We start from the raw sequence: 27723 nt of genomic DNA on the forward strand, positions 1-27723 counted from the left end.
TGTGGCAGCCCGTGGGGGGCAGTCAGCCTTTGATATTGCCAAACGCATCACATTTACTAAGCAGTACCCTTTCCTGGAACCCCTCGAGAAAGGGGTTTCCCAGCCAGCACCAAAGCAGCAAAACACAGGAAACACATCATCAGTGTGTAGCCCTGCGTGTTCTCACAGACTAGGCCACATGAGACTAACCATTCCCTTTTCACCAACTCAAGGACTTGACCCAGACTGCAGAAGATGGGACTCCCCCGCACATGAAGTCTGGTTAAGTTAGTGCTTGCAGATGAAGGTGGGGGAGATAGGGGCACTTGGGGAGTGGGTTCCACAGATCAGGAGTTGCTTTCTGCAAGGAGTTCCCACTGAGGCTGATGGCCCAGCTACTCACACTGCCGTAGGCCTTCAGGGATCCTGCTCTCACCCCGTACTGGGCAGGAGGGGGATGCCCTGAAGCCCTGGATGGCAAACATGCCTCTGCTTTTCTGCTTTTATGCCGCCTCCTGCCTCCCGGTTGCTGGCTGGAAAAGCAGCTCTGCTCTTCTGCTCTGTCTAGTCCACGGTGCCCCCACTCTTCTGCTCTTAGCTCCCAGCTGGACTCGCTGGGAGCCAGGACTGAGGTGGGGGCTCGGTGGGCCCCCTCATATCTCATTCCCCACCCCCTCCACATTTTCCACCTGTATGATTCACGTTGCTTCCCATGCCACGAGGACCCCACCAATGCGGCCTCTTCTGCTTGCTCCCCCAGCTCAGCTCCTACCCCCGGTTGCGAGAGGAGACAGAGCGAATTGTCACCACCTACATCCGGGAACGGGAGGGGAGAACCAAGGACCAGGTACTGGCCTTTTGTCTTCTTTATTTGGTATCATTTACATGCAACAAATGTCACGTGTACTGTTCTGTGAGTGCTCACAACTGCGTATGGCAAGGTAACCCTTCCCTCAAGATACAGAGCCGTTCTGCCACCCCCAAAATCTCTGCCCTATGCCTTTTTGTAGTCAACCCCTCAAAAACCCACAGGCCAGGCTGGGTGTGGTAGCTCATAGCTATAATCCCAGCACTTAGGGAGGCTCAGGCAGAATTCCTTGAGCCCAGGTGTTCGAGACTAACTTAGGCAACATAGCAAAATCTTACCTCTACAAAAGCATAAAACAATTCAGCAGGTCTGGTGGTCCCAGAGACTGAGGTGGGAGGATCACTTGAGCCCAGAAAATCAAGGCTTCAGAAAGTTATGGTCAGGCCGTCGCCCTCCAGCCTGGGAGAAAGAACAAGATCCTGTCTCTTTAAAAAAAAAGAAAAAAGGGGCCAGGTGCATTGGCTCACGCCTGTAATCCCAGAACTTTGGGAGGCTAAGACAGGTGGATCACGAGGTCAGGAGTTAGAGACCAGCCTGACCAACACGGTGAAACCCTGTCGCTACTGAAAATACAAAAATTAGCTGGGCGTGGTGGCGCACGCCTGTAATCCCAGCTACTCGGGAGGCTGAGGCAGGAGAATCGCTTGAACCCAGGAGGCGGAGGTTGCGGTGAGCCAAGGTCGTGCCACTGCACTCCAGCCTGGGCGACAGAGCAAGACTCCATCTTTAAAAAAAAAAAAGAAGAAGAAGAAAAGGAAATCCCCAGGCCCTGGTCACCACAGTCTGCCCCCGTCCCACAGTCTTTCGAGTGGACTCGCAGAGTGTGAGGCCCATTGACTTCTGACGTCCTTCCTTCCTGCCCTTGGCGTCGTGCATTTGGGAGCCAAGAGTGTTGTTGGTTTTATCTGTAGTTTGCTGCTTTGATTACTAAGCAGTCTTCCAGGGAGTGGATGGAGCACAGCATGGGCCTCCACCTGCCTGCTGGAAGGTGTTTGGAGTGCTTTTTGTTTTGTGTGTGTGTGTGTGTTTTTTTCTGAGATGGAGTTTCGCTCTTGTTACCCAGGCTGGAGTGCAATGGCGCGATCTCGGCTCACCACAACCTCTGCCTCCTGGGTTCAGGCAATTCTCCTGCCTCAGCCTCCCGAGTAGCTGGGATTACATGTTTTGTTTTACATGTTTTGTTTTGTTTTGTTTTTTGAGACAGTCTTTCTCTGTTACCCAGGCTGGAGTGCGATGGCATGATCTCGGCTCACCGCAACCTCCACCTCCTGGGTTCAAGCCATTCTCCTGCCTCAGCCTCCTGAGTAGCTGGGACTACAGGCATGCGCCACCATGCCCAGCTAATTTTTGTATTTTTAGTAGAGACGGGGTTTCACCATGTTGACCAGGATGGTCTCGATCTCTTGACCTTGTGATCCACCTACCTCGGCCTCCCAACATGCTGGGAGCCACCGCACCCGGCCAATTTTTGTATTTTTAGTAGAGATGGGGTTTGGCCATATTGGCCAGGTTGCTTTCGAACTCCTGAGCTCAAGTAATCCACCCACATCGGCCTCCCAAACTGCTGGGATTACAGGTGTGAGCCACTGCACTCAGATCTGTTTTGAGCGACTTTCTCTCAGTTGTTCTCTGTGGTCTGTTTACAACTGTTTGTTGAAACCAGAGCTGAATTAAGCCCTTGCTTGTTATGTCACTTTGTTAAGAATGGTCTATCTCCCCTTGCCATTGATGCGATGAAATCTGCTCATTTACCCTGCAGAGAGGTGCCCAGTTTTGATTTGGCCAATTGCACCCTCAGGGTCCTGGTCTGCCTATGTCTCGTAGCTGCTGGAGCTTGGAAATTATATCAAAAGCCTGGAAGAGTCTGATTCTTTTTGTTGTTACTGTTGGCAAGAATGCTGCCAGCCCGTCCACAGCCCCTGGTGCCCCACCCACCATGCTGCTGGACTGGATCTGAGAGTGCTGGGTTGAGGAGACTGAGGCCTTCCTAAACTAGCCACAGTTGCTCCCACAGACGGAGCATGCTGGCATTTTCTAGCAGGCCCACAGGTCTGAGTGCTTTGCCCTACTTTATTCTCAGGAACCTGGAGGTACAGCGAGGGGAAGTGACTGGCCCAGAGCCAGGGGAATCTAGTAGGGGGCTTCTGAGCCCCTCCTCCCAGCAGCCTTGCCTGTTATGAATGGAAACCAAGTCAGTGAGCTGCCTGGATCCATGGTTCCCCTAGACCAACTTATCCTAGGCAAAATAGGACAAGAAAGATGGGGGAGGGAGACAAGTGCAGTGGACTCACAAGCCCTGCTCCTTACCTGAGACTTTACCTTTCTAGCTTGAGTGTGTGTGTGCGCGTGTGTGCGTTTATTTAGTGCTCATACTTGGCCAGGGAGACTTTCAGCAAGTGCAGTGGACTCACAAGCCCTGTTCCTTACCTGAGACTTTACCTTTCTAGCTTGAGTGTGTGTGTGCGTTTATTTAGTGCTCATACTTGGCCAGATTAGCTCTGCAGTTTTAATGCAGCGCTTTGAACATGCCAGGCGCTGCAGGCTTTACAGGCCGGACACGGGCGTTCATGCCTGTAATCCTAGCACTTTGGGAGGCCAAGGTGGGCGGATTGTCTGAGCTCAGGAGTTTGAGACCAGTCTGGGCAACATGGTGAAAATCTGTCTACTAAAAATACAAAAAAATTAGCCAGGGAGTATGCCATGTGCCTGTAATCCCAGCTACTCAGGAGGCTGAGGCAGGAGAATTGCTTCAACCTGGGAGGCAGAGGTTACAGTAAGCTAAGATCATGCCATTGCACTCCAGCCTGGGCGACAGAGCGAGACTGTCTCCAAAAAAAAAAAAAAAAAAAAAAACTTTACAAGGCAGTGGCTTGCAGTGGCTCACACCTGCAATCCCAGCACTTTGGGAGGTCAAGGCAGGAGGATCACTTGAGTCCACGAGTTCAGGACCAGCCTGGGCAACATAGTAACACCCCATCTCTACCAAAAAAGAAAAGAAAACAAATCAAAAATCAGCCAGGTGTGGTGGCACATGGCTGCGATCCCAGCATCTTGGGAAGCTGAGGCAGAGGGATTGCCTGAGCCCAGGAGTTTGAGGCTATGATGGTTCTGCTGTACTTCAGCCTGGGAGACAGAATAGGTCATTTTTTCAAAAAAAAAAACCAAAAACAAAAAAGCAACCTGACAGCACATTATTAAAGTCTTGGCAGTTGAGCCTCCTGTCCCTCCATTCCACAGCTCAGTAACATGAGGCCCGGGATCACATGGCCAGTTAGTGGCTCAGTCAAGACTTCAGACCTGGGGGACAGCGGCTCTGCCTGTGATTGCCACCTTGGGCTACCTGGCTGTGCTCTGCTGTCCCAGGCTCTCTTGCCTGTGAGGCTGTAGGGAGTGCGACGACAGCCACCTGTTCTGTCTGGGAAGCCTCCTGGTCCCCACGCCTTTCCTGCTGGCAAGTCTGGGAAATGCTCCTGCCGCAGCCCCCACTTGCCAGGCTTGCCCTGTACTCACAGCGACCCCCTACTCTCCCCCAGATTCTTCTGTTGATTGACATCGAGCAGTCGTACATCAACACGAACCACGAGGACTTCATCGGCTTTGCCAAGTAGGTACTTTTGGAAACAGTGGCTGGTTGGGCAGCACCAGTCCTCACTCCCAGATCCAAGGAGGTGATTGAGTTGGGATTCTCTGAGAGAGCAGGGGTTAGTCTCTGTCCCCCGACAGAGTGGGGGGCCAGACTTGCAGGGAAAGGCGAAGCTGCTGCACCTCCTCTCCTGCAGGACTTCCCAGAGCCTTTATCGACCCATGTGCAGCTTTTCCCAGATTCTGCCCCTTCCTGGACAGCATCTCATGAGCTCAGGGCTCTGGAAGCTGCTCTTTGGGAAGTGCTACCTGGGGTCTCCTAGCTTCAAGGCGTACACTGTAGATTTAAACCAGAACCTTCAGTGGCACCCAGATGAGGGCCCAGAGTGTGGAGCTCTGATTTCAGCAGGATGATATCAGTGCTGGTGGTCTCGGATATCACCTGCTGTTTGCATCCAGCCCCTTGGCACACCTGGGCCTCACTCAGATTGTTGGGGTGGCTCACGCAGGCCTTCCTGCCCGAGGCTGGTCAGATGTTGCCACTGGTATGCCCCCTCGCTGGGCCCTGTGACAGAGCAGTGGGCAAACCCACTTCTAGCTCCTCACCCTCAGAGAAAGGCCCTATGCAGGGAACCCACAGGCACCCAAGCCTTTAAGATGTAGTGTGCTTAGTGCTGGGTGGGGCCGTGCAGGGTCCATGGGAGGCCAGAGGGTGGTCTTTGGGGCTTGCCTTTTGAGGGTCCAGGCAGGCTTCTTATTGGAGGGCCTCTAGAGCCAAATCTCAGGCTATGTAGTCACCAGATAGAACATTTATCGGTGCACCTGACAAAGCTGATTGAGGATCTGTTCTGTGCTGGGCACCAGGTAGGTGAGGGGAAGGGAGGAAGGAATGAGGGCCTCATCAGAACCCCTCCTAGAGATGAGCCAAGGGCCCTGTGCCCTGCAGGGAGTGGGCTGCCTGTGGGTGGCAGCCCCCCGCTCTGTTCTCCTGGCCACTGGGTGTGTGGGCTCACAGCACTGGTCCCCATCTCTGGTTTGCTGCTGTTTTCCTCACCTTGATGTCTCTGCTTATCACACTTCATCCACAGTTCCTTCTCACAATCTCTCCTGTTTTTCCTTTGACCACTCCACTCTTTGCTCTGGATTCCTGGGCATTCCCACTTACGCCAGCTGTTACTATACTGAGCAGCTGGTGACCTGGTGGGTATTGCCTGCTGTGTGCCTTTGCCCTGGTGTGTGAACGGGTACGCCCTGGCTGGGTGGGACATCCCTGGGGCCCGATGAAGAGCTACAGGGCCCTCCCTCAGAGCCAGAGCCAGAGCCAGGACTTTGACTGCACCAGCGGCAGCCCCTGCTGTTTCAGAGCCCGCAGGCTAGGGGACGGATTCCTTCAACAAGTTGTCACAAGGATGATGAGAGTAGGAAGAGAGGGTAGGGGAGAGGCTGTGGGAAAGGGGAGCCAGGGATGTGGCCTGGAGAGATCTTCCTGAAGAAGTCAGGTGATGGGGGGAACCCCAGAGAATTGGACCCCAGGAAGGAAGGCTACAAGACCAGGCAGGTGGAGGTAAGAGAGCCAGAGGCCAGGCCCCATTGCAAGGAGGGCCCTGCAGACCCAGGGGAGGATTTTGGATCTTGCCCCAAGACACCAAGATGCTTCTGATGAGGTCCAGGCTCAGGAGAGGGTCCACCGTGTGGGCTGCTATTTTAGGGAGGCCTGGCAAAAGTGGGAGCCAGGAGGCCCTTAAGAAATAGCAACTCTGGGGCCTCACTGTCACCCAGCCATCACTGACAAGGTTGGCTCAGCTCAGTGCCACCTCCTTTAGATGCTCTTGATCAGAATCCTTCTTGTGCTCGGATATTCCAGGCTTCCATTGCCCTCCAAATGTATATTATAAACAGGGCCAGGCCTGGCACAGTGGCTCATACTTGTAATCCCAGCAGTTTGGGAGAGGCCAAGGTGGGTGGATTGCTGGAGCCCAGGAGTTTGAGGCCAGCCTGGGCAACATGGTGAAATCCTGTCTCTACAAAAAATACAAAAATTAGCTGGGTATGGTGGTGGGGCGTAATCCCAACTACTCAGAAGGCTGAGGTGGGAGGATCACCTGAGCCTGGGAAGTCAAGGCAGCAGTAACCATGATTACGCCAGGGCACTCCAGCCTGGGTGACAGAGTGAGACTCTGTTTCAAAAATAAATAAGGAAATAAATAGCCCAGATAAGAAGCCCTGGAATAAACTTACTGAATGTCGGGAATATCACTGGATAAAATTCTGCCTTTGTTCTTAGTTTTCCAGCCTTTACTGATCCAGAAATGGAAGCCTACTTCTCCCTTATCCTACAGCCAACTTGGACTTTAACACAAAACCCCCGAGGTAGTCAGGAAAGGAACGTGACCAAGCTGACTTGCTTTTCCATATTGTCCCGAAAGTTTCAGCCAAAGCAATAAGATAAGAAAAGAAAATATGACAGATAAGTAACAGGAGATATGTGCTGTTTGCAAGCGGTGACATGATTGTCGGAGTAGAAAATATATTAGAACCGTAACGGGGTGGAGTAGGTGTCCACATATAAAATATCGTGGGATTTGTCTGTGCCAGCATGAACTAGCCAGGAAGTAAGATGGATAAATAAGAAAAGAGATTTTGGATTGTGGGTGAATAAGGAACCTTATAAAAACATGCCATGTTGACCTTGGATGTCCTCTAAATTTGGGTCAGGAGTTCTGCAAGATGAGTGTCATTTCATGGCCAGTAGCTGTCCCACATTCTGATGCCACTTATAGGCTGGTGTTGGGATCAAGAGATGGGAAGAGTAGGAAGAAGGGCTGGGCCCGGTGGTTCAGAACGCCTTTAATCCCAGCACTTTGGGAGGTAGAGCCAGGTGGATCCCTTGAGTCCAGGAATTTAAGACCAGCCTGGGCAACGTAGTGAAAGCCCTTCTATACAAAAACATCAAAAAGTAGCTGAGCATGGTGTGCACCTGTGGTTCCAGCTACTAGGGAGACTGAGGCAGGAGAATTACTTGAGCCCAGGAGGTCAAGGCTGCAGTGAGCTGTGATCACGCCACTGCACACAGCTTAGGCAACATCTTCTTACGCTTCCTCTTAGAAACTCCAGGATTCTAGTGATGTCTGGAAATAACCAACATTTTAGTAAGTCAGGTGAGATGAGGGCCTAGAAGCCTCAATTGAACCAGATTCATTTTCTTGTTCAGTGTGCCCAGGCCATTTCCCTTGTGCACCTCTTTGTGCGCAGGGGGCTTCTCTCTGCCTCTGCCTGTAGCTGCTCACTTGGTCCCCAGGGAGAGAACAGCCACACACACCTCTTGCCCTTCTTCCTTCCCAGCATCTGTCTACATGAATCCTGTCTGTTCTTTGGTTTCAGTGCCCAGCAGAGGAGCACGCAGCTGAACAAGAAGAGGGCCATCCCCAATCAGGTAGTGCACCCCTCTGTAGCCTGCCGCTCCACCCTGGGGGCGGGAGAATGCTGAGTGACAGCAAGCCCGAGTGATGGAGCTCAACCAGTGGAGTCCCCCCCCTCCCCCCCCCCACAGCCTCAGTACCAGGCCATCGGCTCTCCACCTCTAGAGGTCACTTAGATGTTGACGTTTCTGGGAGATGGTCTGAGAACCAACACTCTGGCAGGGCCTAGTGGGCAAATTTTACCCACCCGGAAGGCCCTATGTGACATCCAAGGCCAGGGTTAGAACTTGACTCTTGGCTAGGCACAGTAGCTCTTGCCTGTAATCTCAGCGTTCTGGGAAGCGGAGGTGAGAGGATCACTTGAGGCTAGCACTTTGAGACCAGTCTGGACAACATATAAAGAACCTGCCTCTACAAATAATTTTTAACTATTAGCTGGGCATGGTGGCTTATGCCTGTCATCCCCGCTAATTGGGTGGCCAAAGCAGGAGGATCACTTGAGCCCAGGAGTTCAAGACCATCCTGGACAATAATACAGTGAGACCTCCTTGTCTTAAAAAATAGTATCAGGCCAGGCACAGTGGCTCAGGCCTGTAATTCTAGCATTTAAGGAGGCCAAGGCAGGCGTGTTGCCTGAGCTCAGGAGCTTGAGACCAGCCTAGGCTGGGCAACATGGCAGAAGCCCATCTTTACTAAAAATACAAAAAATTAGCTGGGTGTGGTGGCACGTGCCTGTAATCCTGGCTACTTGGGAGGCTGAGGCAGGAGGATCACTTGAATACTGGGAGGCAGATGTTGTAGTGAGCCGGGATTGCGCCACTGCACTCCAGTCTGGGTGACAGAGCAAAAGACCCTGTCTTCAATAATAATAATAATAAAGAAATAAGAATTTAGGGCCAGGCTCGGTGGCTCATGCCTGTAATCCCAGCACTTTGGGAGGCCAAGGCAGGTGGATCACCTGAGGTCAGGAGTTCGAGACCAGCCTGGCCAACATGGTGAAACCCTGTCTCTATTTAAAAAAAAAAAGAAAAAGAAAGAAAAGAAATAAGAATTTAGCCAGGCGCAGTGGCTCACACCTGTGATCCCAGCACTTTAAGTGGCTGAGGCTGGTGGATCACCTGAGGTCAGGGGTTCAAGACCAGCCTGATGAACATGGAGAAACCCTGTCCCTTAAAAAAAAAAAAAGGGCTGGGCGCTGTGGCTCACACCTGTAATCCCAGCACTTTAGAGGCTGAGGTGGGTGGATCACTTGAGGCCAGGAGTTCGAGACCAGCTTGGCCAACATGGTGAAACCCTGTCTCTAAAAAAAAATAAAAATTAAAAATAAAAATAATAAATTAGTTAATAAGAAAGAAAGAAAGAAGAACTTTTTCCCTTGAGCAGGGGTCTGTGACCTCTTTGGGCTTTCCAGCACAGCCCCTGGGATTAGGAGCCCATAGGTGAGAGCCACTGGAAACTACATTGTCGCCAGCAGCTCCTGGAGAAGCCCTGAGCCACAAAGGGTTGTACCTTAACATCTTAACCCAGCTAGAGGCCTTGTAAAATATGAATGGCTTTATCAGTGCCTGCCTTCCGTGCCTTTCTATTATTATTATTATTATATTATTTTCTTTGAGACGAGTCTCACTCTGCCTCTGGGGTTGGAGTGCAGTGGTGTGGTCTTGGCTCACCACAACCTCCACCTCCTGGCTTCATGTGATTCTACTGCCTTAGCCTCCCAAGTAGCTGGGGTTATAGGCACCCACCACCACAACCGGCTAATTTTTGTATTTTTAGTGGAGACAGGGTTTCACCATATTGGCCAGGCAAGTCTTGAACTCCTGACCTCATGCTGTCCACCCGCCTCAGCCTCCCAAAGTGCTGGGATTACAGGCTTGAGCCACCATACCCAGCCTTTATTATTAATTTTTAAGAAAACCTGGCCAGGCACAGTAGCTCACGCCAGTAATCCTAGCACTTTGGGAGGCCAAGGCGGGAGGATCACCTGAAGTCTGGAGTTTATGACCAGTCTGGCCAACATGGTGAAATCCCATCTCTACTAAAATACAAAAAAAATTAGCCTGGTGTGATAGTGGGTGCCTGTAATCCCAGCTACTCAGGAGGTTGAGACAGGAGAATTGCTTGATCCCGGGAGACGGTGGTTGCAGTGAGGCAAGATCATACCACTGCTCTCCAGCCGGGGCGACTGAGCAAGACTCTGTCTTAGAAAAAAAAGAAAAGATAAAAAACCCCATAATCTTTGCAAAGGTTCCACCTACGTCTCTCCCTTCTCCCTGTTGGGCAGGGGTGGGGGCAGGGACTCCGTCGTGTATCTTGCAGGATCGTAGAACCCACGGGAAGGAGAAACGTAACCATTGCATGATTGATTTTTGCGCTTGCCATAGGTAATACATATGTTATTGCTTTTTTGTTTCGAGAGATGATAATGAATTAAATATTAACACCATGAATATGATTAATAGCATGTAATTTTTTTTCTTTTGCTGTTTTTTCCCCTGCTCTTCTCTTCTCCTGTTTTTGTGCTTTTCCTGCTTTTTCTCTGTCCCCTTCATGTCCCTTCCATCTCTTTTCCTCCGCCTGTTCTTCCCTGATTTACCCACAATCCTAACTTTGCATATTCAAAGGGGGAGATCCTGGTAAGTACATCCTTAGTGTGGTAGCAAAGTTTAGAGAATCTAGTGGTGATGGAGACCCCGCCCTCCCCTAACATTTCCTGTTCCCCACCCCTCCAAATAACAAAAATACTAAAAATTGAGCTAACCTGGAAACCCCATGCCACAGCCGGTGCTAGACTTCGCATTGCCCCGGGTGTAAGTTGACTCACACAGGCACTAACTGGAACGCCACCCTTAAAGGCGCACTCCTGCAGCCAGTTCCTCGCAGGTTTTTATGGTTTACTGTAGGTTAGGGATGGCAAATACTTACACACCGCCCCTGCCTCCCCTCACATCTCTGGCCGTGGAAGATCTCACGTAAGCCAGACCAGAAGTCATTCTTGACACTGCCCATCTTCCTTCTGTCTCCTGTGCAGATGTCACCCGTGGATCAGAGTTTATTTTTCCACATGGCAGAAATCTTCTCCTCTTGTGCCCATGGCAGACATGGCTAGTTGATCTAGCATTCTTTGCCTTGTGCTGCTCCTCTAGCACATGCCCATGGCAGACATTGCTAATCAATCCTGGCATTCTTTCCAAATAAGCATGCCAGCATGGGTGTTCTATAGCAGATGTGGCTAAGTGATCAAGGTATTCATTTTTTTCCTCATATGATACCCTCTCCTATATGCATGGCAGGCATGACTAATCTATCAGGACCACCTTTCCTAGATGCTGCCTCTTGTCCTCCAGATAAAATAGACAAGGCTCTTCTGTTCCACTTGTCCCTTTCTCCTGTCCTTTGCCTGTGACGGGCAACACTAATTGATCCTAGCACCGTTTCCTGCCACGCCCAGAATTCTCACCACAGTGCTCCAGGTATCTCGTACCAATCGATTGACATGGCCCCCAAGATGAATCATATTTGCTGTCCATCCCTGCTGTGGGTAACACCTCCTTCCTTTGTACACAGCCCTTGGCTGGGGCCTGGTACGGGACATGAGATGGGTATGAGGCCCAGCCTAGCCCAGTGGGAAGCAGCTGCTGCTCATATCTGAGAGCTGAGCCCAGTTCAAGGAGCTCACCTCTAGGCAACTGGCCTCAGCCTGGCTCTCACACTTGGACAGCACAGCCTGGGCCTCCAATCCCAGCAGGGGCTCCCTTCTCCAGGATGTTCTCCCACTGCCAGCCACCAAGGCATTGGTCACCCCTGCCACTGCCCTCTGGCAGGAATCTTCTGGCAATCTTGGGATCTTTCTTATAGCTGAGCCAATCTTGTGCCAGGGCCTCGCTGCTCCCGGGGCCTGGGTGGTGCAGATAGGGCTGTGGGCAGGGGCAGTGTTGGGAGGAATTAATCGGTCTCAGGCTTGTGGTTTTCAGGTTCCTCACGTGTTCCCCCCAGTCCCCTTGAATTTGCCAGGCCAAGGCCAGGAACCTGCCTTTTCCCTTGTACTCCAAGAGGTTTAGGGGTTCCTTTTTTTCTACCAGAAGCCACATAGCCCAGTGCTGCCACGAGCGTGGCCGTGGCCTCTGCATCTCCCAGCTATGATTTCCATCCCTGCCTGGGAGACTTGGACCAGGACCCTCACCCAGAAAAGAGGCTGGACCAGCCTGCCAGGGGATCCCTGCCCTCCACCCCCTGCCTGCCCTGCCACTCGTGCTACCCCATGTGCCTGCCTGCCTGTCACTGTGCACCCCAGCCCGTGATGCCTTGCCACCTTTTCTATTTCTCCCACCCCCACTTCCTTCTAAGCCCAGTCTCCTTGGGAGGTGTCCCTTAGATGCAAATCTGACTTTCTGCTGAGGCCTGGCCCCTCCCTTTTCTCAGGGTCACAGGTTATGGGTGGCTAACAGTGCCTATGTTTGCTACCCACAGCTTGCAGCTCCCTGGGGTGGGCTTTTTACTCTGAACCCACACGGAGAAGGGCACCTCAGGGCCTCTTCCAGACCTCCCGCCCCGAGGCTCAGCTGTGACCTGATCAGTGCCCCAGCCCTGTGGCCATGTACCTCAGATCATAGCATGGGCCCTGTCCTCCAGCTGGCTGGAGGCAGGAGAGCCAGGCCACTGAGGGGTGCACGGGCACATCTCTCTCCTAGGAACTGGGCCAGGCCTAGGAGTACAGAGGCCCCACATTTTTCTGGGGGAGCACTGACAGCCTGTCCCTCTGTTTTCCCTCACCTGGTTGTCATTCAGTCACTGAACCAGGGTCTAGTAAGTATTCACTCTGTGCTCAACCCTGGGCTGAGACAAGGCAGTGCCCCCGCCCCGCTCCCCCTGGGTGAATGAAGGCATTCCAAGAACGCCAGGCTTTGGGTGCTAACACCAGGACATCCTGGGCAGACCAGGGAGAGCTCGTCACTGAGTTCCTGGAGGGTATGCTGTGACCTCACAGGGGCTGCTAGCCTCGACCCCTTCACCCAACACCAGGCAGCCTGTGAATGGCCAGATGCCAGGGGTCACTGCCTGCTCCAAACAACAGAGAGAGTCCTGTTTGCTCATCCCAGGGAGGGAGAAGTCTGTACCCTTGGCCTTAACAAGGTGTGCCCAGTGGCATCTCGTGCTGTCCCCAGCCTGGGCAGTGATTTCTGCCTGGCCCAGGTGTCCCTGGGCACTCTTTAGCTACCTCCGTCTTCATGGCCTCCTGGGGCTTAGAATTCACCTCCAGCTACCAAGGAGCTGCTGGAGCTGTGGGCTGGTGGCCCTGTTCAGATTGACAGGCCTGGGGTGGGTCTGGGTAGACCAGGTGAAGCCCCTCCAGAGGGCTGCCCCCCACTAGGACAGCATCTGGACCACAGATGGATTCCTGGAAGTCCCATCTCTGGTGCTCCTGCCATGCCATGCCATGCCCTGCCATGCTCTGCCATGGGGGGACGGGTGCAGACCAGCCCTTCGCCGCTGTCCGTGGCCATGCTCAGCCCACCCTTTGTAGCTTGGCCAAGTCTGTCAGTGCCTGGGTCCCAGGCCTCCCTGCGCGTGCCTCTGTGTGCTTCCTGCAGCTCCCAGGGCCCTAGTCCTGAGTGGGTAGGGGGCTTTAGCCCACACACGCCTCCAGTGGCCAGGGAGCGTGGGAGCACAGCCCCCAGGCCGCCTGTCTTTAGCTGTCAGGTGAGTCCCCTGCGCAGGCCTGGGTTCTGACCCCACTCAGACGACAGCCACAGCCACACGAGCTCCATCTATGGGATCTCCCAGCCCAGAACCCTGATGTGTCAATCAAAAGGGTGACCACCAGGCTTGTAGCCAACTTGGGACATGAGCCCCGCTCCTTCAGTGTCCCTAGGCAGGGTCCCTGGGCTCACATCTTTGACCCAGGCTCTCTGTGTGGACAGCACCCCTTGGAACCCTGTCTCACTGAAACAAGTGCAGTTCCTCAGATGTCACATTTCATGTGCCACATTCCCCCACACAAGCCCTGGGGATTCCTCCATCCCCAGGGCCCTTTCCATCAGGCCTCCATGTCCCTGTCCCCCATCAGGCCCTGTCCCAGTGAGTCTATCCACCCACCTGCCCAGGTGGCACCCATGTTGGTTTCCAGCTTGGGGCAGGGTGGAACTGGGTTTCCTGGGCTTCAGGCTGGAAGTGTCTCTGTCACGATTTCCAGTTTCCCACTGAGCTGTGGGCGAGGCCACTGCGCTGGGGGTGGCCGGGGCTGCGGAGCAGGGTTCCCCGCTAAGCTTCACGCTTCCCCTCAGGTGATCCGCAGGGGTTGGCTGACCATCAACAACATCAGCCTGATGAAGGGTGGCTCCAAGGAGTACTGGTTTGTGCTGACTGCTGAGTCACTGTCCTGGTACAAGGATGAGGAGGTGAGTGGCAGGTGGGAATGGGGCTGCTGTGGGTGGTGGGACAGATGGGGAAGAGCGGATGGGCACTCCCTCTGGGCAGCACTCATTCAGTCACTGCACCGCTTTGCCTTAGAGTCATCATGAGAACCATCACCCAGGGCTGGAGTGCAGCCACCATGTGCCAGGAGGCTTGAATTGTACCCATCCCCCATGGGGTCAGCTGGTAGAATCCAAAAGGAAGATAGTGGGTGACAGAGTCACCAGCAGACTAGAAACAGGCCCTCACTGCCCCATGGTCAAGAGAAGGGACCATGCCCAAGGGTCAGGGGCTCAGGCAGGCAGCCAGGCTGCAGGGGTGCTGGAGTTCCATCACCTACAGGCTCAGCCAGGCCCTTTGCCTCTCTGGGCCTTAGTTTTTCTATCTGCGAAGTGGGCTAGGACGGTCCCTGCCCACTGTGCGGTGCTTGGCCACTGGACCGTGCTAGGACGGTCCCTGCCTACTGTACTCCAGCCTGGGCCACAGTGTGCAGAATGATCCCTACATGCTTGTCGTTATAGGAAGGAAGTGGAGAGGCCCCTGGGTGATGACTTCAGGGAGCAGTGTTGAGTGCTGAGTCGTGGGAGGGACTCACTCACTGCGAGTGGGAGGGACTCATTCACTGCGAGTGGGAGGGATTCATTCACTGCGAGTGGGAGGGACTCATTCACTGCGAGTGGGAGGGCAGCCTTGAGGAGGGACGCTGCCGACCAGCCCCTGCTCTCCACGCTGATCCAGCATCCCTCCTGATTGTCCCATGTAAAAAAAAAAAAGATAATGTTTGACGTTTGTATGGGGTCCCTGTGATGTTTTATTGGATGCACAGAATATGTAATGATCACAGCGGGGTGTTTGCGGTGTCTGTCACCTTGGTATTCCTCATCTCTCTGTGTTCAGAACAGTTGAGGTCCTCTTCTAACTACTTTGAAATATACAAGGGCAGGCACGGTGGCTCAGGCCTGTAATCCTAGCACTTTGGGAGGCCAAAGTGGGAGGATGGCCTGAGTTCAGACATTCAAGACCAGCTTGAGCAGTATAGCATTACCCCGTTTCTACTAAAACTAAAAAAAAAAAAAAATAGCTGGGGACAGCGGCGTCCACCCCACCTGCCTGTAGTCCCAGCTACTCAGGAAGCTGAGGTGGGAGGATCACTTGAGCCCAGGAGATAGAGGCTGTAGTAAGCTATGGTCTGACTACTGCACTCCAGCCTGGGCCACAGGGCGAGACCCTGTCTCAAAAAAAAAAGAAGAAATAAACAATACATTGTTGGCCAGGCGCCGTGGCTCATGCCTGTAATCCCAGCACTCTGGGAGGCTGAGGTGGGGGGGGATGACCTGGGGTCACGTGTTCAAGACCAGCCTGAGCAACATGGTGAAGCCCCATCTCTACTAAAAATCCAAAAATTATATGGATGTGCTGGTGGGTGCCTGTAATCCTAGCTGCTTGGGAGACTGAGACAGGAGGACCACTTGAACCCAGGAGGCGGAGGTTGCAGTGAGCCAAGATCACACCACTGTACTCAAGCCTGGGCGACAGAGTGAGACTCCATCTGAAAAAAAAACAACAAAAACCAGACAATTGTGGTTAACTATAGTCTTAACTACACAGTCACCCTGCTCTGCTGTTGAACAGTAGAACTTAGTGCTTTTTCTCTGGCTGTGTATTTGTACCCATTAACCCACCTCTCTAACCCTGCCTATCCCCACCTTTTCCATCCTCTAGTATCTTTCTACTCTCCAGCTCTGTGAGATCTCCTCCTCTACCTTTTTTAGCTCCCACCTAATGAGTGAGAACATGCAAGATTTGTCTTTCTGTGTCTGGCTTATGTCACTTAACATAATGACCTCCAGTTCCATTCATGTTGCTGCAGATGATGGGATCTCATTCTTTTTTATGGCCCTGATCAACCTTGCTTAATTCTCTTGACGTAGCCATGGCTTAGTGGCCTGGGAGGGAAGCCACTTCTGTGTGACAGCTTGTTGCTACTCTGATGCAGTCCAGGTTGACTGTCAAGGGTCCCTGGCAAAGGGAACTGTGTTTCTCGCTGTCTTGGTTGCTCTGGGGGAAGACCGCAGGTTGTCCTGTGAGCCGTGGCTGTGTTATATGGGCTCTGGGTTTGCATCTGTAACACAATCCCAAAATGAAGGCACTTAGGGAGATGAAGTCTGTTTCTTGCTCATGTCTCAGTGAGCTTGGTGGCACTGTGCTGTGAGACTGTCCAGGGCCTGGCTCTGCCTCCCCTGTTGCCAACTTAAAATAGGGTTCCCTTCATGGTTTAAAATGGCTGCCCCATGCCCATCACCATGTAGCCTCTAGCAGCCCAAAGAAAGGAAAGAAGGGCCCCTGTGTGTGAGAACTGTGCGCCCAGCTAACAGTTCTAGTGCTTTCTAAAGAAAGAAGTGGGTATTGGTTGTTTCTGAGCGTGGCAGCTGGGGCTTGACACCAGGATTCACCAGGATGTTGGTTGCATGGCGTTAACCTTTCATGTCTTGTCTCCCTACCTATAAGGTCAGGACTGTGGCCTTCCCCTCCGGACTGGGGGAGCCAGCAGGGAAGGTCTGGTACTTGAGCCCAGCACTGTGCCTGGCTTGCAGCATGTGTCCAAGGTTTTTTCCTGGCGGTCACCACCATCAAGTCCTCCCAGCCCCTCTCTGTAGGAGGGAACCTACCTACCTACTCCCAGTGCCCAGAGGAGGAGCTGGAAGCTCAGAGATGCACTTTTGTCCCAGATCCCGCTGTGGGCCCAGGGCTGGCTCCAAGGCTATCCATGACCTTGAGCGTGGGCTCGGTCAGGTGCAGGGCCAGCTGCCAGTCCCCATGATCCCTGGGATGGCACAGCCACCAACTCAGTCCAGGCGACCTCAGTGGAGAGGCCGGGGTTGCCTGAGGCCCCTGGAGCTGCCCTACCTGGCTCTCCTCCCCTCGGGTTTGGGGGATGCCCTATAGGAGTGCCTCCCACGGGGGGCTTGCTGGCAGCCAACCCAGCCCCAGGACAGGCAGGACTGGGCTTGGAAGTCCCAGGGTTAGAGAGAAGGCAGGTTGGGGGACCCCAACCGGCCCCAGGGAGGAGCGGTAGGTGGGGCTTGTGGCTGTGAACCCCCTGGTCTGTGCTGGGCTCATTGGCTGAGAGAGCCCACTAAGGCCACACCTGAGGCGAACCCTGCTCCCCATGAGGAAATCCTCACACTTGTCATGGGGGTGGCTTTGTAGTCTGCCAGGTACAGAAACTAAGGCTCTGAGTGGTGACTTGACCCACGTTGGGGACCAGTGGAGGGTCCCCCAGGGGTGGATGTTTCCCCAGTGCATGTCTGCAGGCCTATGCCCCCTGACCTGAGGGGCACCCCAGGCCCACATCCAGACACCTCCACTGCAACCCAGGCCTGATGTCCCCTTCACCAAGGGCATTGGGGTGAAAGGTGATCATCCCACTCCACACAAGGCCAGAGGCTCATCTCTGGAATGTTTGTGGAGCCTCAGAATCCCTGAGGCCTCTGTGGGACTGAGGTTAAGGTACTGTTTCTTTCTTTCTTTTTTTTTTTTTTTTTTAAGAGATGGGGTTTCACCACATTGGCCAGGTTGGTCTCGAACTCCTGGCCTCAAGTGATCCACCCGCCTTGGCCTCCCAAAGTGCTGGAATTACAGGCATGAGCCACTGCGCCTGGCCTGGGGCACTGTTCCTAAACCCAGGGTGGTGGAGTCTGCTGAGCCACCATACAAGCATTTCTGGGATCCCTGTGGAACCTTCCAGAACCTCAGATCAGGGAACCTCATGGGGTTGGGATGTGGGAGGAGCGTGGGGTCAGGCGTGGTCTGCAGCCTCCTCCCTGCCTCAGGCTCCTCTAGGAACTCTCACGTCCAGATCGTATGGCTCCTCAAAATGGCCAGGGTGGGGTGGAGTGGGGTACCCTTTCACTTTTTCTCCCCTCTTTCCACCTTGCAGTCAGAAACCAGCCTGCGCTGTTGCGTGTGAGCTGTCAGGCAGGCTAAGAGCTGGTCCTCTGCCTTTCAGCTCAGGGCTGTGGGGACCTTCCAGGGTCCCCTGGGTGGGAGTGCTAGGCCTGGGGCAGCGAGCCCTGGAGGGACCTCTGGTCCTGAACCTCAGTCTGGTGGCTCTCTGCCTAGCAGCATTGCACATCTAGTTTTCAGATCGCCTCTTCTTTCACGCTGACCTGGGGGTTGAAAGCCAGAGCCCCCAACCCTCCCCTGGGGCCCCCTGATCGGAGTGTGGAGCAGCAATGGGAGAAGGGCCAGGTGCCGGCCGTAATGAGAAGCTGCAGACTTGTGAAAGAGGCCCTGTGTGTGCCCCAGACACAAAGCAGGTTCCAGTCGGGAGGGGGCAGCCGTGAAATCTGACCCCCGCCACCACAGGGACCCTTGGAGTCACACACGTGGCAGCCACCCCCAAGGAGCAGGCCACCCTTAGAGACACCTCAGTGATATGCAAGACATCAGTATCTCTTTATTTAAAAACTAAACGAGGAGACATTTACAGCCATAGGGTGGGGATGGCGGACTGATAGGGCCAGGGCCCCCAACCCCTCAGCCAGTCTCGGGGCTCCCTCTGCCTTTCCCCAGCACCTCTTCTCCCACCCACGCCCTTGAACCTTCTATGCAAGGCTCCACCGCAGTGGGAAACGGGGTGGTGGAAAATGACACTCACCTCCAGACATGCCTTACTCCAAGGATGCTGGCGTTTGGGGGGCCTGTCTCGACGCGCCGCTTGCCCAAGCCCAGCCTAACCAATGTGCAGACTACTGTACACATTGACGGCCTCCTGAACAGGTAGTCTGAACACTGGGTTGGCGGGGCCGGCTGTCCATCCCGCAGGCGCCCCCAGGCAGACGCCTGGGCCACTAGGCCAGGCCGTGCCTCAGCACCTCTGAGCAGCCAGGGAAGCCCCCACTCCTCCCGAGACGATCCGCTCTGTCCCTTCTGACGTGGCAAGGCTGGGGCCGGCTCGCATCTGGAGAAAGTTCTGGGTTTTCAGGAAATCCTAAAGAGTGGGGGAGGCGGAGGCAGGAGGCAGGGTTTGGGATCGTGGCTTCTGGGCTCAGGAGAAAGTCTGACTCTTTGGGGGTCGGGGGTGGGGAGGAGGGGAGCACACATGCCTCAGTGTCTGTGTGTGTGTGTGTGTGTGTGTGTGCGCGCGTGCCGGCAGCTTTCTGGGCGGAATCCTACTGTAAACAGTTCCAGATGTGGCATGAGCCAGAAAGGCCTGTGACTCAGTTACTTGGCCCCACTGACTGGAAGCTTCCGGCCTCATTACACGATAGGGTCAGGGCAGCAAAGACCCTTGGACAAATGTCAGGGTGGGGGGCAGGGCTCCTGCAGAGCCCCCTCCCCTGCCCCTTTTAAAGCCCCTAAAATTCTTCCCTGAGAGGTGGGAGAGACCCAGGCCCTGTGTTACCCAGCCTTGCCAGGGACGAGGGGTGCCGGCTTTCTTTACCACCCTCCCTCCTTTGGTCCACAGCAGCGTCCTCCCTCCATGGCCGCCCGTCCCCTGTTCCTACACTCTGCCCTGCTTCTTGCCTAGAGCCTGGCAGGCTGACCCCAGAGCTGCTCACAAGAGCAGCCAGAGAAAATCCCTGGTGCTCCTGGGCACTAGCTCTTCAGTGGGCACCAAGCTCCTCCGTCTTCCTTGGACAGAGGAAACCGAGGTGCAGATGGGGGGTTGGGGGGAAGTGACTTGTCCAGGGGCACAGGGCCAGGAAGGGGCAGGGCTGGCATCACCTCAGCCATGCTAAGCTGCTAACGCCCTGAGCCCATGTGCCAAGCCCAGTCCTCCACCTTGGCTCCCCTCACAAAGTCCCAACACTCAGCCAATCCCCACTTGCCAGGGAGTCCCAGCCTCCTCCTCCACGGTCACTGTGGCTGCTCTTCAACTTGGAGGCAGCAACCAGGTTAGGCTTTGTGCTGGCTCAGCCCAGTGAGGGGCCCTGAGGAGTTTCCAGAGATGGGCCAGGGGCACTGTGGACAGGACTGGGCTTTGGGTCATGGGGGCCTGGCCTCCAAAGTCCTGCTGTGGCTTGTACGGCCTGCTGTGTGGTCTTGGGCATCCACCTTCCCTCTCTGAGCTGGGAGGGATCCATGAACTGAGGCTGAGCAGTGCTTGGCATGCTGCTGCTGCTATGGCATAGTGGGCATATACATCACTGGGTGAGCGAGAGGTTCCAGGGTGCCACCCCCAGCTTCATGACTCACCAGCCCTTTGCCCCTGGCTGAGGGGCCCACCTCCTCCAAGCTGCCTCCCCTGCAGTTGGGACAGCCATGCCTGGCACTTGGTTGGTGCTTCCTGAACAGGGCCACCCTTAGAAAGCAAATGATAGGGAGGCTGAGGTGGGCAGATCACAAGGTCAGGAGTTCGAGACCATTCTGGCCTATTGGTGAAACCCCTTCTTTACTAAAAATACAAAAAAAATTAGCCAGGCGTAGTGGTGTGCACCTGTAGTCCTGGCTTCTCAGGAGGCCAAGGCAGAAGAATTGCTTGAATGAGGGAGACAGAGGTTGCAGGGAGCTAAGATCTTGCCACTGCACATCAGCCTGGGTGACAGAGTCTATCTCAGAAAAACAAAAACCAGCCTGGGCAACGTTGTGAGACCCCATTTCTATTAAAATAATAATGAGAATGATAATAAAGAAAGGGGGTGAGGCTTCTGCAGCAGCTGGCCCAGGCGTCAGCTATCCAGCCCTGAGATGTCCTGAGGCAGTCAAGGTTTAAAACCCAGCCCTGCTTTTCTCTGCCTCAGTCTTCCCCTCTGTAAAATGGCATCACAGAGGCAACTCATTCCTAGGCTTGTTTCAAAGATGAAGCCCAATGAAAGGTTCCATTCACTCCACATTAGGGGAGGAGCGGTTGTGTTGTGCGTGCAGTCAGCCACATGTCAGCAGTGAAACTGAGTCAGTCCAGTAGCAGTCAGGCACCCAGGTCAAAAAGCGCAGGATACATGATCTGTTGTGTGAGGGAAAAGGTAGGGAGGGTGCAGGTGGAGTTAAGGTAGGAGGGAGCCATGCCAGTGTCAGGATCAGACAGTGGCCTGGGGCATGCAAAGGCCCTAGGGTAGGAACCCACCTGGGATACTCAGGGTTTGTCACGGAGGGCAGCATGGCCAGGAGAGAGGGAGGGATGGGGAGGGGGTGGCAGATGAGCTCATCCGCAGCAGTGACCAGCATGTGAAGCCCCCAGCTGGTGGTGGCGCAGGCTGCACACTCTGGCCTGGGGCATCCTGAGTTGTCACGTGGACAGCTTGGGGTGAGTCCTTTTCCTCCGCCCTCAGGAGAAAGAGAAGAAGTACATGCTGCCTCTGGACAACCTCAAGATCCGTGATGTGGAGAAGGGCTTCATGTCCAACAAGCACGTCTTTGCCATCTTCAACACGGAGCAGAGGTGAGCGGCCCTGGGCCCCGGGGGAGGGCTCAGGGTGAAGACCGATGGCCTCATTCACACTCCACAGCCTTCACTGAGCACCTGCTCTCAGCAGTCCCTGCCCTGGGGTTCCACCTGCTAGAAGAGGAGCCGAGTGAGAAACTCCTGCACCCAGGGATGCTTTCAGTGCTGGGGCAGAGACAACCTCTCTGGGCAGAGGCAGGGATGAAGTCAGGGTCCGAGTCAGGTGGGAGCCACAGAGAGTTCTGAGCAGAGGGGGATCAGGACCTGGCTCAGGTGCTCGCAGGCGCCCTCTGGTGGCTGAGGGGGGAACAGGCTGAGGGGGTGGGAGACGGGGGACCAGGGCAAAGGCCACTGCCTTGTCCAAGTGGGCGATGATGGGGCCAGACCCTGGTGGGGCTGACACAGGGGAGGAGGGTGCAGATGCTGGGTGGAGGAGTCAGGTGGAGTCCTGATGGGTATGGATATGAGAGAGAAAGGCTGATGGTGACCCTGAGTACCTGGGCCTGAGCTCCTGTGCCGCCGGGTTGCTGCCATTGGCCAAGTGGGGGAAGGCAGCAGCAGGGTAGGCCTGGGGACAGCCTAGGGGTCAGTTCAGGCCAGGCCAAGGAGAGGGCACATCAGGGAGGCACCCGGGTAGGTCCAGGAGTGTGATGTCCAGAACAAGCTCTAGGCTAGCATGTGAATTGGGCAGTTGCCATTGCATGAACAGTGTTTCAAGTGACGAACCCAGATGAGCTCCCAGGAGAGTGAAGCTGGAAAAGGAAGGAGAGGCCTCAGGAAGTTCGTAGTACATGTCTCCCATGAGGCATTGGCTGCAGACTTTAGCAGAGACACTGCTCTCAGGAAGAGATGCAGATGGCAGGAAGGCTCCTCCCACACCCACACACTCGTGCTCATCCAGGAAGCAGGGCCCATCCGAGTCAGGGCTTGGCTGTTGGCAGAGGCCTGGGGGTACCTGAGACGCACAGGCAGGAGCTGACATCCTCCCTGCTGGCCCTGGAACCCCCTTGCCTGCTGCTTGGCTGCATCCACCAACTCCAGCTGATTCTCCTGGTTCCCTCTGGCTTTGCTTTGGCTGGCCTAAAGCTCCAAGACCCATTTGTCCACCAGCTGTCCCTGAAAACCTCCGTAGCTCTCTGAGGTTTGCCCCTGGCCATTGATACCTGGCAGCTTTCCCAGGTCCCTGAGCCCTGTGACCCCTGTGCAGCGGGGGATGACAGTATTACCTGATACATCTTTTAGGAGCAGGTTCAGGAAACATAGAGTCATGGCTCCAAAAACAAGATAGATGGTTGAAGATGTTTTGTGTAAATCGAGTCCGGACTTGAGTATACTGGGCAAAGTGGAGCAGCTCCACAGGCATCAGGGTTCAGGCCCTCCTCTTCCTCAGCCTTCCTCCTGGTGTGCAGAACCTGAGCACTGCAGTGGGACAGGCCTGCCCTAAAACCCTGACTTCTATCTCTTTGTCCGAAATGGCTGCCCAAACTCCAGCCCTTGTGATGATGTTCCAGGCAGCAGCAGGAAGGAGGAGAGTAGAGCAATAAGGGCATGCCCCTCCCCTCACAACTCCGTCCCAGAAGTCGTTCAGGACAGCCATGTGCTGACCACAAACCCAAGTCTCACTTGAGGGCTTTGGGGGCAGCTTGGCTGTCTCAACCCCACCTGGACATGGGACAGGAAAGCGTGCGTGGCGTATGGCATGGCGCCTGCCTGTAGACCACCATCTGCAAGCATTACTTACCATCCATTCCAGCTTTGAAACCCTGGTTCTTTCTTCCACTCAGGGACCCACATGTGCCCAGCATTTCACAAGCTTTTACTGGAGGTCCCAAGCCTGTCCCTAGACACTCGCCCTCCCCACCTGCCCCCAGGAATTGAGCACATCTAGACCTTTGAAGTGCAGTGCAGTAGCTGCTAACCACGTGTGGCTACTTAATATAAATTAATTGACTTCAAATAAAAGTTGAAACTTAACTCCTCCATCACTCTGGACCCATTCCTAGGGCTCAGAAGCCATCTGTGGCTGGGGGCTACCTCAATGGATGATGCAAGTAGACAGTATTTCTACTATTGAAGAAAATTTGGGGCCGGGCGCGGTGGCTCATGCCTGTAATCCCAACACTTTGGGAGGCCGAGGCGGGTGGATCACGAGGTCAAGAGATCGAGACCATCCTGGTCAACATGGTGAAACCCTGTCTCTACTAAAAATACAAAAAATTAGCTGGGCATGGTGGCGCGTGCCTGTAATCCCAGCTACTCAGGAGGCTGAGGCAGGAGAATTGCCTGAACCCAGGAGGTGGAGGTTGCGGTGAGCCGAGATCGCGCCATTGCACTCCAGCCTGGTAACAAGAGTGAAACTCCGTCTCAAAAAAAAAAAAAGAAAATTTGGATCCAAGCGCGGTGGCTCACACCTGTAATCCCAGCACTTTGGGAGACCAAGGCGGGCGGATCACAAGGTCAAGAGATCGAGACCATCCTGGCCAACATGTTGAAAACTGTCTCTACTAAAAATACAAAATTAGCCAGGCATGGCGGCATGCACCTGTGGTCCCAGCTACTCAGGAGGCTGAGGTGGAAGAATCACTTGAACCCAGGAGGCAGAGGGTGCAGTGAGCCAAGATTGCACCACTGCACTCCAGCCCTGTGACAGAGCAAGACTCTGTCTCAAAAAAAAAAAAAAAAATTGGGCGGGCACAGTCGCTCACGCATGTAATCCTAGCACTTTGGGAGGCCAAGGTGGGCAGATTGCCAGAGCTCAGGGGTTCCTGACCAGCCTGGGCAACACTGTGAAAAATTTAGCCCGGCGTGGTGCTGCATGCCTGTGGTCTCAGCCTCTCAGAAGGCTTAGGTAGGAGAATCATTTGAACCTGGAAGAGGAAGGTTACACTGGGCCGAGATGGCACCACTGCACTGCAGCCTGGGTGACAGAGTGAGATTCCGTCTCAAAAAAAAAAAAAAGTTTGGGTCTGGGCACAATAGCTCATGCCTGTAATCCCAACACTTTGAGAAGCCAAGGTGGGAGGATCACTTGAATCCAGGAATTCAAGACAAAAAAGTAAGATTCCATCTTTATTTTAAAAAAAAAGAATTAGGGGCTGGGTGTGGTGGCTCACATCTGTAATCCCAGAACTTTGGGAGGCTGAGGCAGGTGAATCACGAGGTCAGGAGTTCAAGACCAGCCTGGCCAATATGGTGAAACCCCCATCTCTACTAAAAATACAAAAAATTAGCTGGGTTTGGTGGCATGTGCCTGTAATCCCAGCTACTCAGGAGGCAGAGGCAGGAGGATCACTTGAACCATGGAGTCGGAGGCTGCAGTGATCCGAGATCGCTCCACTGCACTCCAGCCTGGCGATAGAGCAAGACTCTGTCTAAAAAAAAAATTGAGGGCCGGGCGCGGTGGCTCATGCCTGTAATCCCAGCACTTTGGGAGGCCGAGGCGGGTGGATCACGAGGTCAAGAGATCGAGACCATCCTGGTCAACATAGGTGAAACCCCGTCTCTACTAAAAATATAAAAAAATTAGCTGAGCATGGTGGCGCATGCCTGTAATCCCAGCTAGTCAGGAGGCTGAGGCAGGAGAATTGCCTGAACCCAGGAGGCGGAGGATGTGGTGAGCCGAGATGGTGCCATTGCACTCCAGCCTGGGTAACAGCGAAATTCCGTCTCAAAAAAAAAAAAAAATTGAGGATGGGGGAGACAGGGTTTCGCTCTAGCACCCAGGCTGAAGTGCACAGTGTGTTCTTGGCTCACTGCAGCCTCCACCTCCCATGCTCAAGTGACCCTCCCACGTCAGCCTCCCAAGTAGCTGGGACTATAGGTGCATGTCACCACACCCAGCTAATTTTTGTATCTTCTGTAGACACAGGGTCTTCATGTGTTGCTCAGGCTGGTCTCTAACTCCTGAGCTCAAGCGAATCCCCTGCCTCAGCCTTCCAAAGTGCTGGGATTACAGGTGTGAGCCACCACGCCTAACCCTTACAAAAATTTTTTCGTTTTGTTTTGTTTTTGAGACAGAGTCTCACTCTGTTGCCCAGGCTGGAGAGCAGGGTATGATCTTAACTGACTGCAACCTCCACCTCCCAGGTTCAAGCAATTCTGCCTCAGCCTCCTGAGTAGCTGGGATTACAGGCGCCTGCCACCACGCCCAGCTACTTTTTTGTGTTTTAGTATTGACGGGGTTTTACCATATTGGCCAGCCTGGTCTCAAACTCCTGACATCAGGTGATCCGTCCACCTCGGCCTCCCAAAGTGCTGGGATTACAGGTTTGAGCCACCGTGCCTGACCAACTTTCTTTTTTAAAAAAAAACACACAAAAGTGCAGATAAAGTTCTGATGGACAGCGCTGCTCTGGGCTATCTGGGAGCTCCCCAGCCACAGTGGGTGTTGGGAGACACATGCCCACCTCTGGGTTAGGATTGGGTTCCTAATCAGTTAGAAGGACCCCCAGAGCCCATGCCTCTGGGCGGTCTGCCAGGCCCATGGTCAGGGTCAAGCATGCCCCCCCCACCCCCGCAGAAATGTCTACAAGGACCTGCGGCAGATCGAGCTGGCCTGTGACTCCCAGGAGGACGTCGACAGCTGGAAGGCCTCCTTCCTCCGAGCCGGTGTCTACCCCGAGAAGGACCAGGTGAGGAGCTGCCCTGCACAGCTGGCACACCTCAGGCCCGGCAGCCCCCACCCAAGAGAGGAAACAGGGCTGGCTTTCCCCAAGACTGATCATTTCCAGGCCACGTTAGCCAGGATTCTCTGAAGTCATGTAGCAGATGCCCACTTGAGCAAGCAAAGGAGAAACTGGGGCACTTTGTCATCAGGGCCCAGAAAGTTCTCTCACTGAAGCCAATGACGGCGGCACGCAGGGGATGGGATTCCACCTGCTTTGTTCTCTTTTCCCCTTCCATCCTTGAGGTAGAGTGAACATGGCTACCCTTGACCCCAATATTAAAATGTCTCAGCTGGGCACAGTGGGTGGCTCACACCTGTAATCCCAGCACTTTGGGAGGCCTAGGCGAGCAGATCACTTGAGCTCAGGAGTTTGAGATCACCCTGACCAACATGGTGAAACCCCAACTCTACTAAAACTGCAAAAATTAGCCAGGCATGGTGGCGCATGCCTGCAGTCCTGTTACTCAGGAGGCTGAGGCAGGAGAATCACTTGTACCCAGGAGGCGGAGGTTGCAGTGAGCTGAGATAATGCCATTGCACTCCAGCCTGGGCGACAGAGCAGGACTTCATCTTAAAAATAAAATAAAATGTCCCAAGGTCGGGCGCAGTGGCTCACGCCTGTAATCCCAGCACTGTGGGAGACTGATACGGGCAGATCGTTTGAGCCCAGGAGTTCAAGAACAGCCTGGGCAATGTTGTAAAACCCTGTCTCTCCAAAAAATACAAAGCATACCCAGGCATGGCAGTGTACCTCTGTAATCCCAGCTACTCCAGGGGGCTGAGGTGTGAGGATCACTTGACCGCCCCCCAGGAGGTTGAGGCTGCAGTGAGCTGTGTTTGTGCCACTGCACTGCAGCCTGAGTGACATAGAAAAACTATCAAAAAACAAACAACAACAAAAAACAACCACGTTCCAATGCCCAGGTGAGGGGATTCACCCCAGCATCAGCCAGGATCACCCCATTGTTTGGGCAGCTCTGGCCTGGGGCAAGCAAGTCTGCCTGGTACCAGCGGGGCTCTCAGGGGCCAGCATGAGGTCAGTTATCGATGGGACAGTAGGGCAGATGGTTACCAGAGAACCAGGACTCGCCCCAGGCCAAGGTCACCCCTAAGCACCTCACCTCCCACTTGCAGGCAGAAAACGAGGACGGGGCCCAGGAGAACACCTTCTCCATGGACCCCCAGCTGGAGCGGCAGGTGGAGACCATTCGCAACCTGGTGGACTCGTACGTGGCCATCATCAACAAGTCCATCCGCGACCTCATGCCAAAGACCATCATGCACCTCATGATCAACAATGTGAGTGGAACACTGAAAGTGAGACGGAGGCGGCCGGGCGTGGGGCTCACGCTTAGTCCCAGCACTTTGGGAGGCTGAGGCGGGTGGATCACTTGAGGTCAGTTCAAGA

General features: G+C 54.3%; 1 protein-coding gene across 20 annotated transcripts in view; it reads left to right on the forward strand.

Moving 5' to 3' along the window:
* Positions 1–27723, forward strand: part of DNM2 (dynamin 2) — a 108338-nt gene that overhangs the window by 73914 nt on the left and 6701 nt on the right. For 6 of the 20 annotated variants that reach the window (XM_078360590.1, XM_078360591.1, XM_078360587.1 and 3 more), the window contains exons 11-18: positions 740–826; positions 4381–4451; positions 5600–5629; positions 7811–7862; positions 14133–14246; positions 21537–21646; positions 26169–26280; positions 27450–27614. In XM_078360590.1, the coding sequence (XP_078216716.1) occupies positions 740–826; positions 4381–4451; positions 5600–5629; positions 7811–7862; positions 14133–14246; positions 21537–21646; positions 26169–26280; positions 27450–27614 (741 nt within the window). Of the gene's footprint in view, positions 1–739; positions 827–4380; positions 4452–5599; positions 5630–7810; positions 7863–10472; positions 10485–14132; positions 14247–21536; positions 21647–26168; positions 26281–27449; positions 27615–27723 lie in introns of all 20 variants that reach the window. The other 14 variants (XM_078360593.1, XM_035287493.3, XM_002761738.6 and 11 more) reach the window with 3 other exon arrangements.

The sequence above is a fragment of the Callithrix jacchus genome, chromosome 22 (assembly GCF_049354715.1).
Source record: "Callithrix jacchus isolate 240 chromosome 22, calJac240_pri, whole genome shotgun sequence".
In the NCBI taxonomy this organism is placed as follows: domain Eukaryota; kingdom Metazoa; phylum Chordata; class Mammalia; order Primates; family Cebidae; genus Callithrix; species Callithrix jacchus.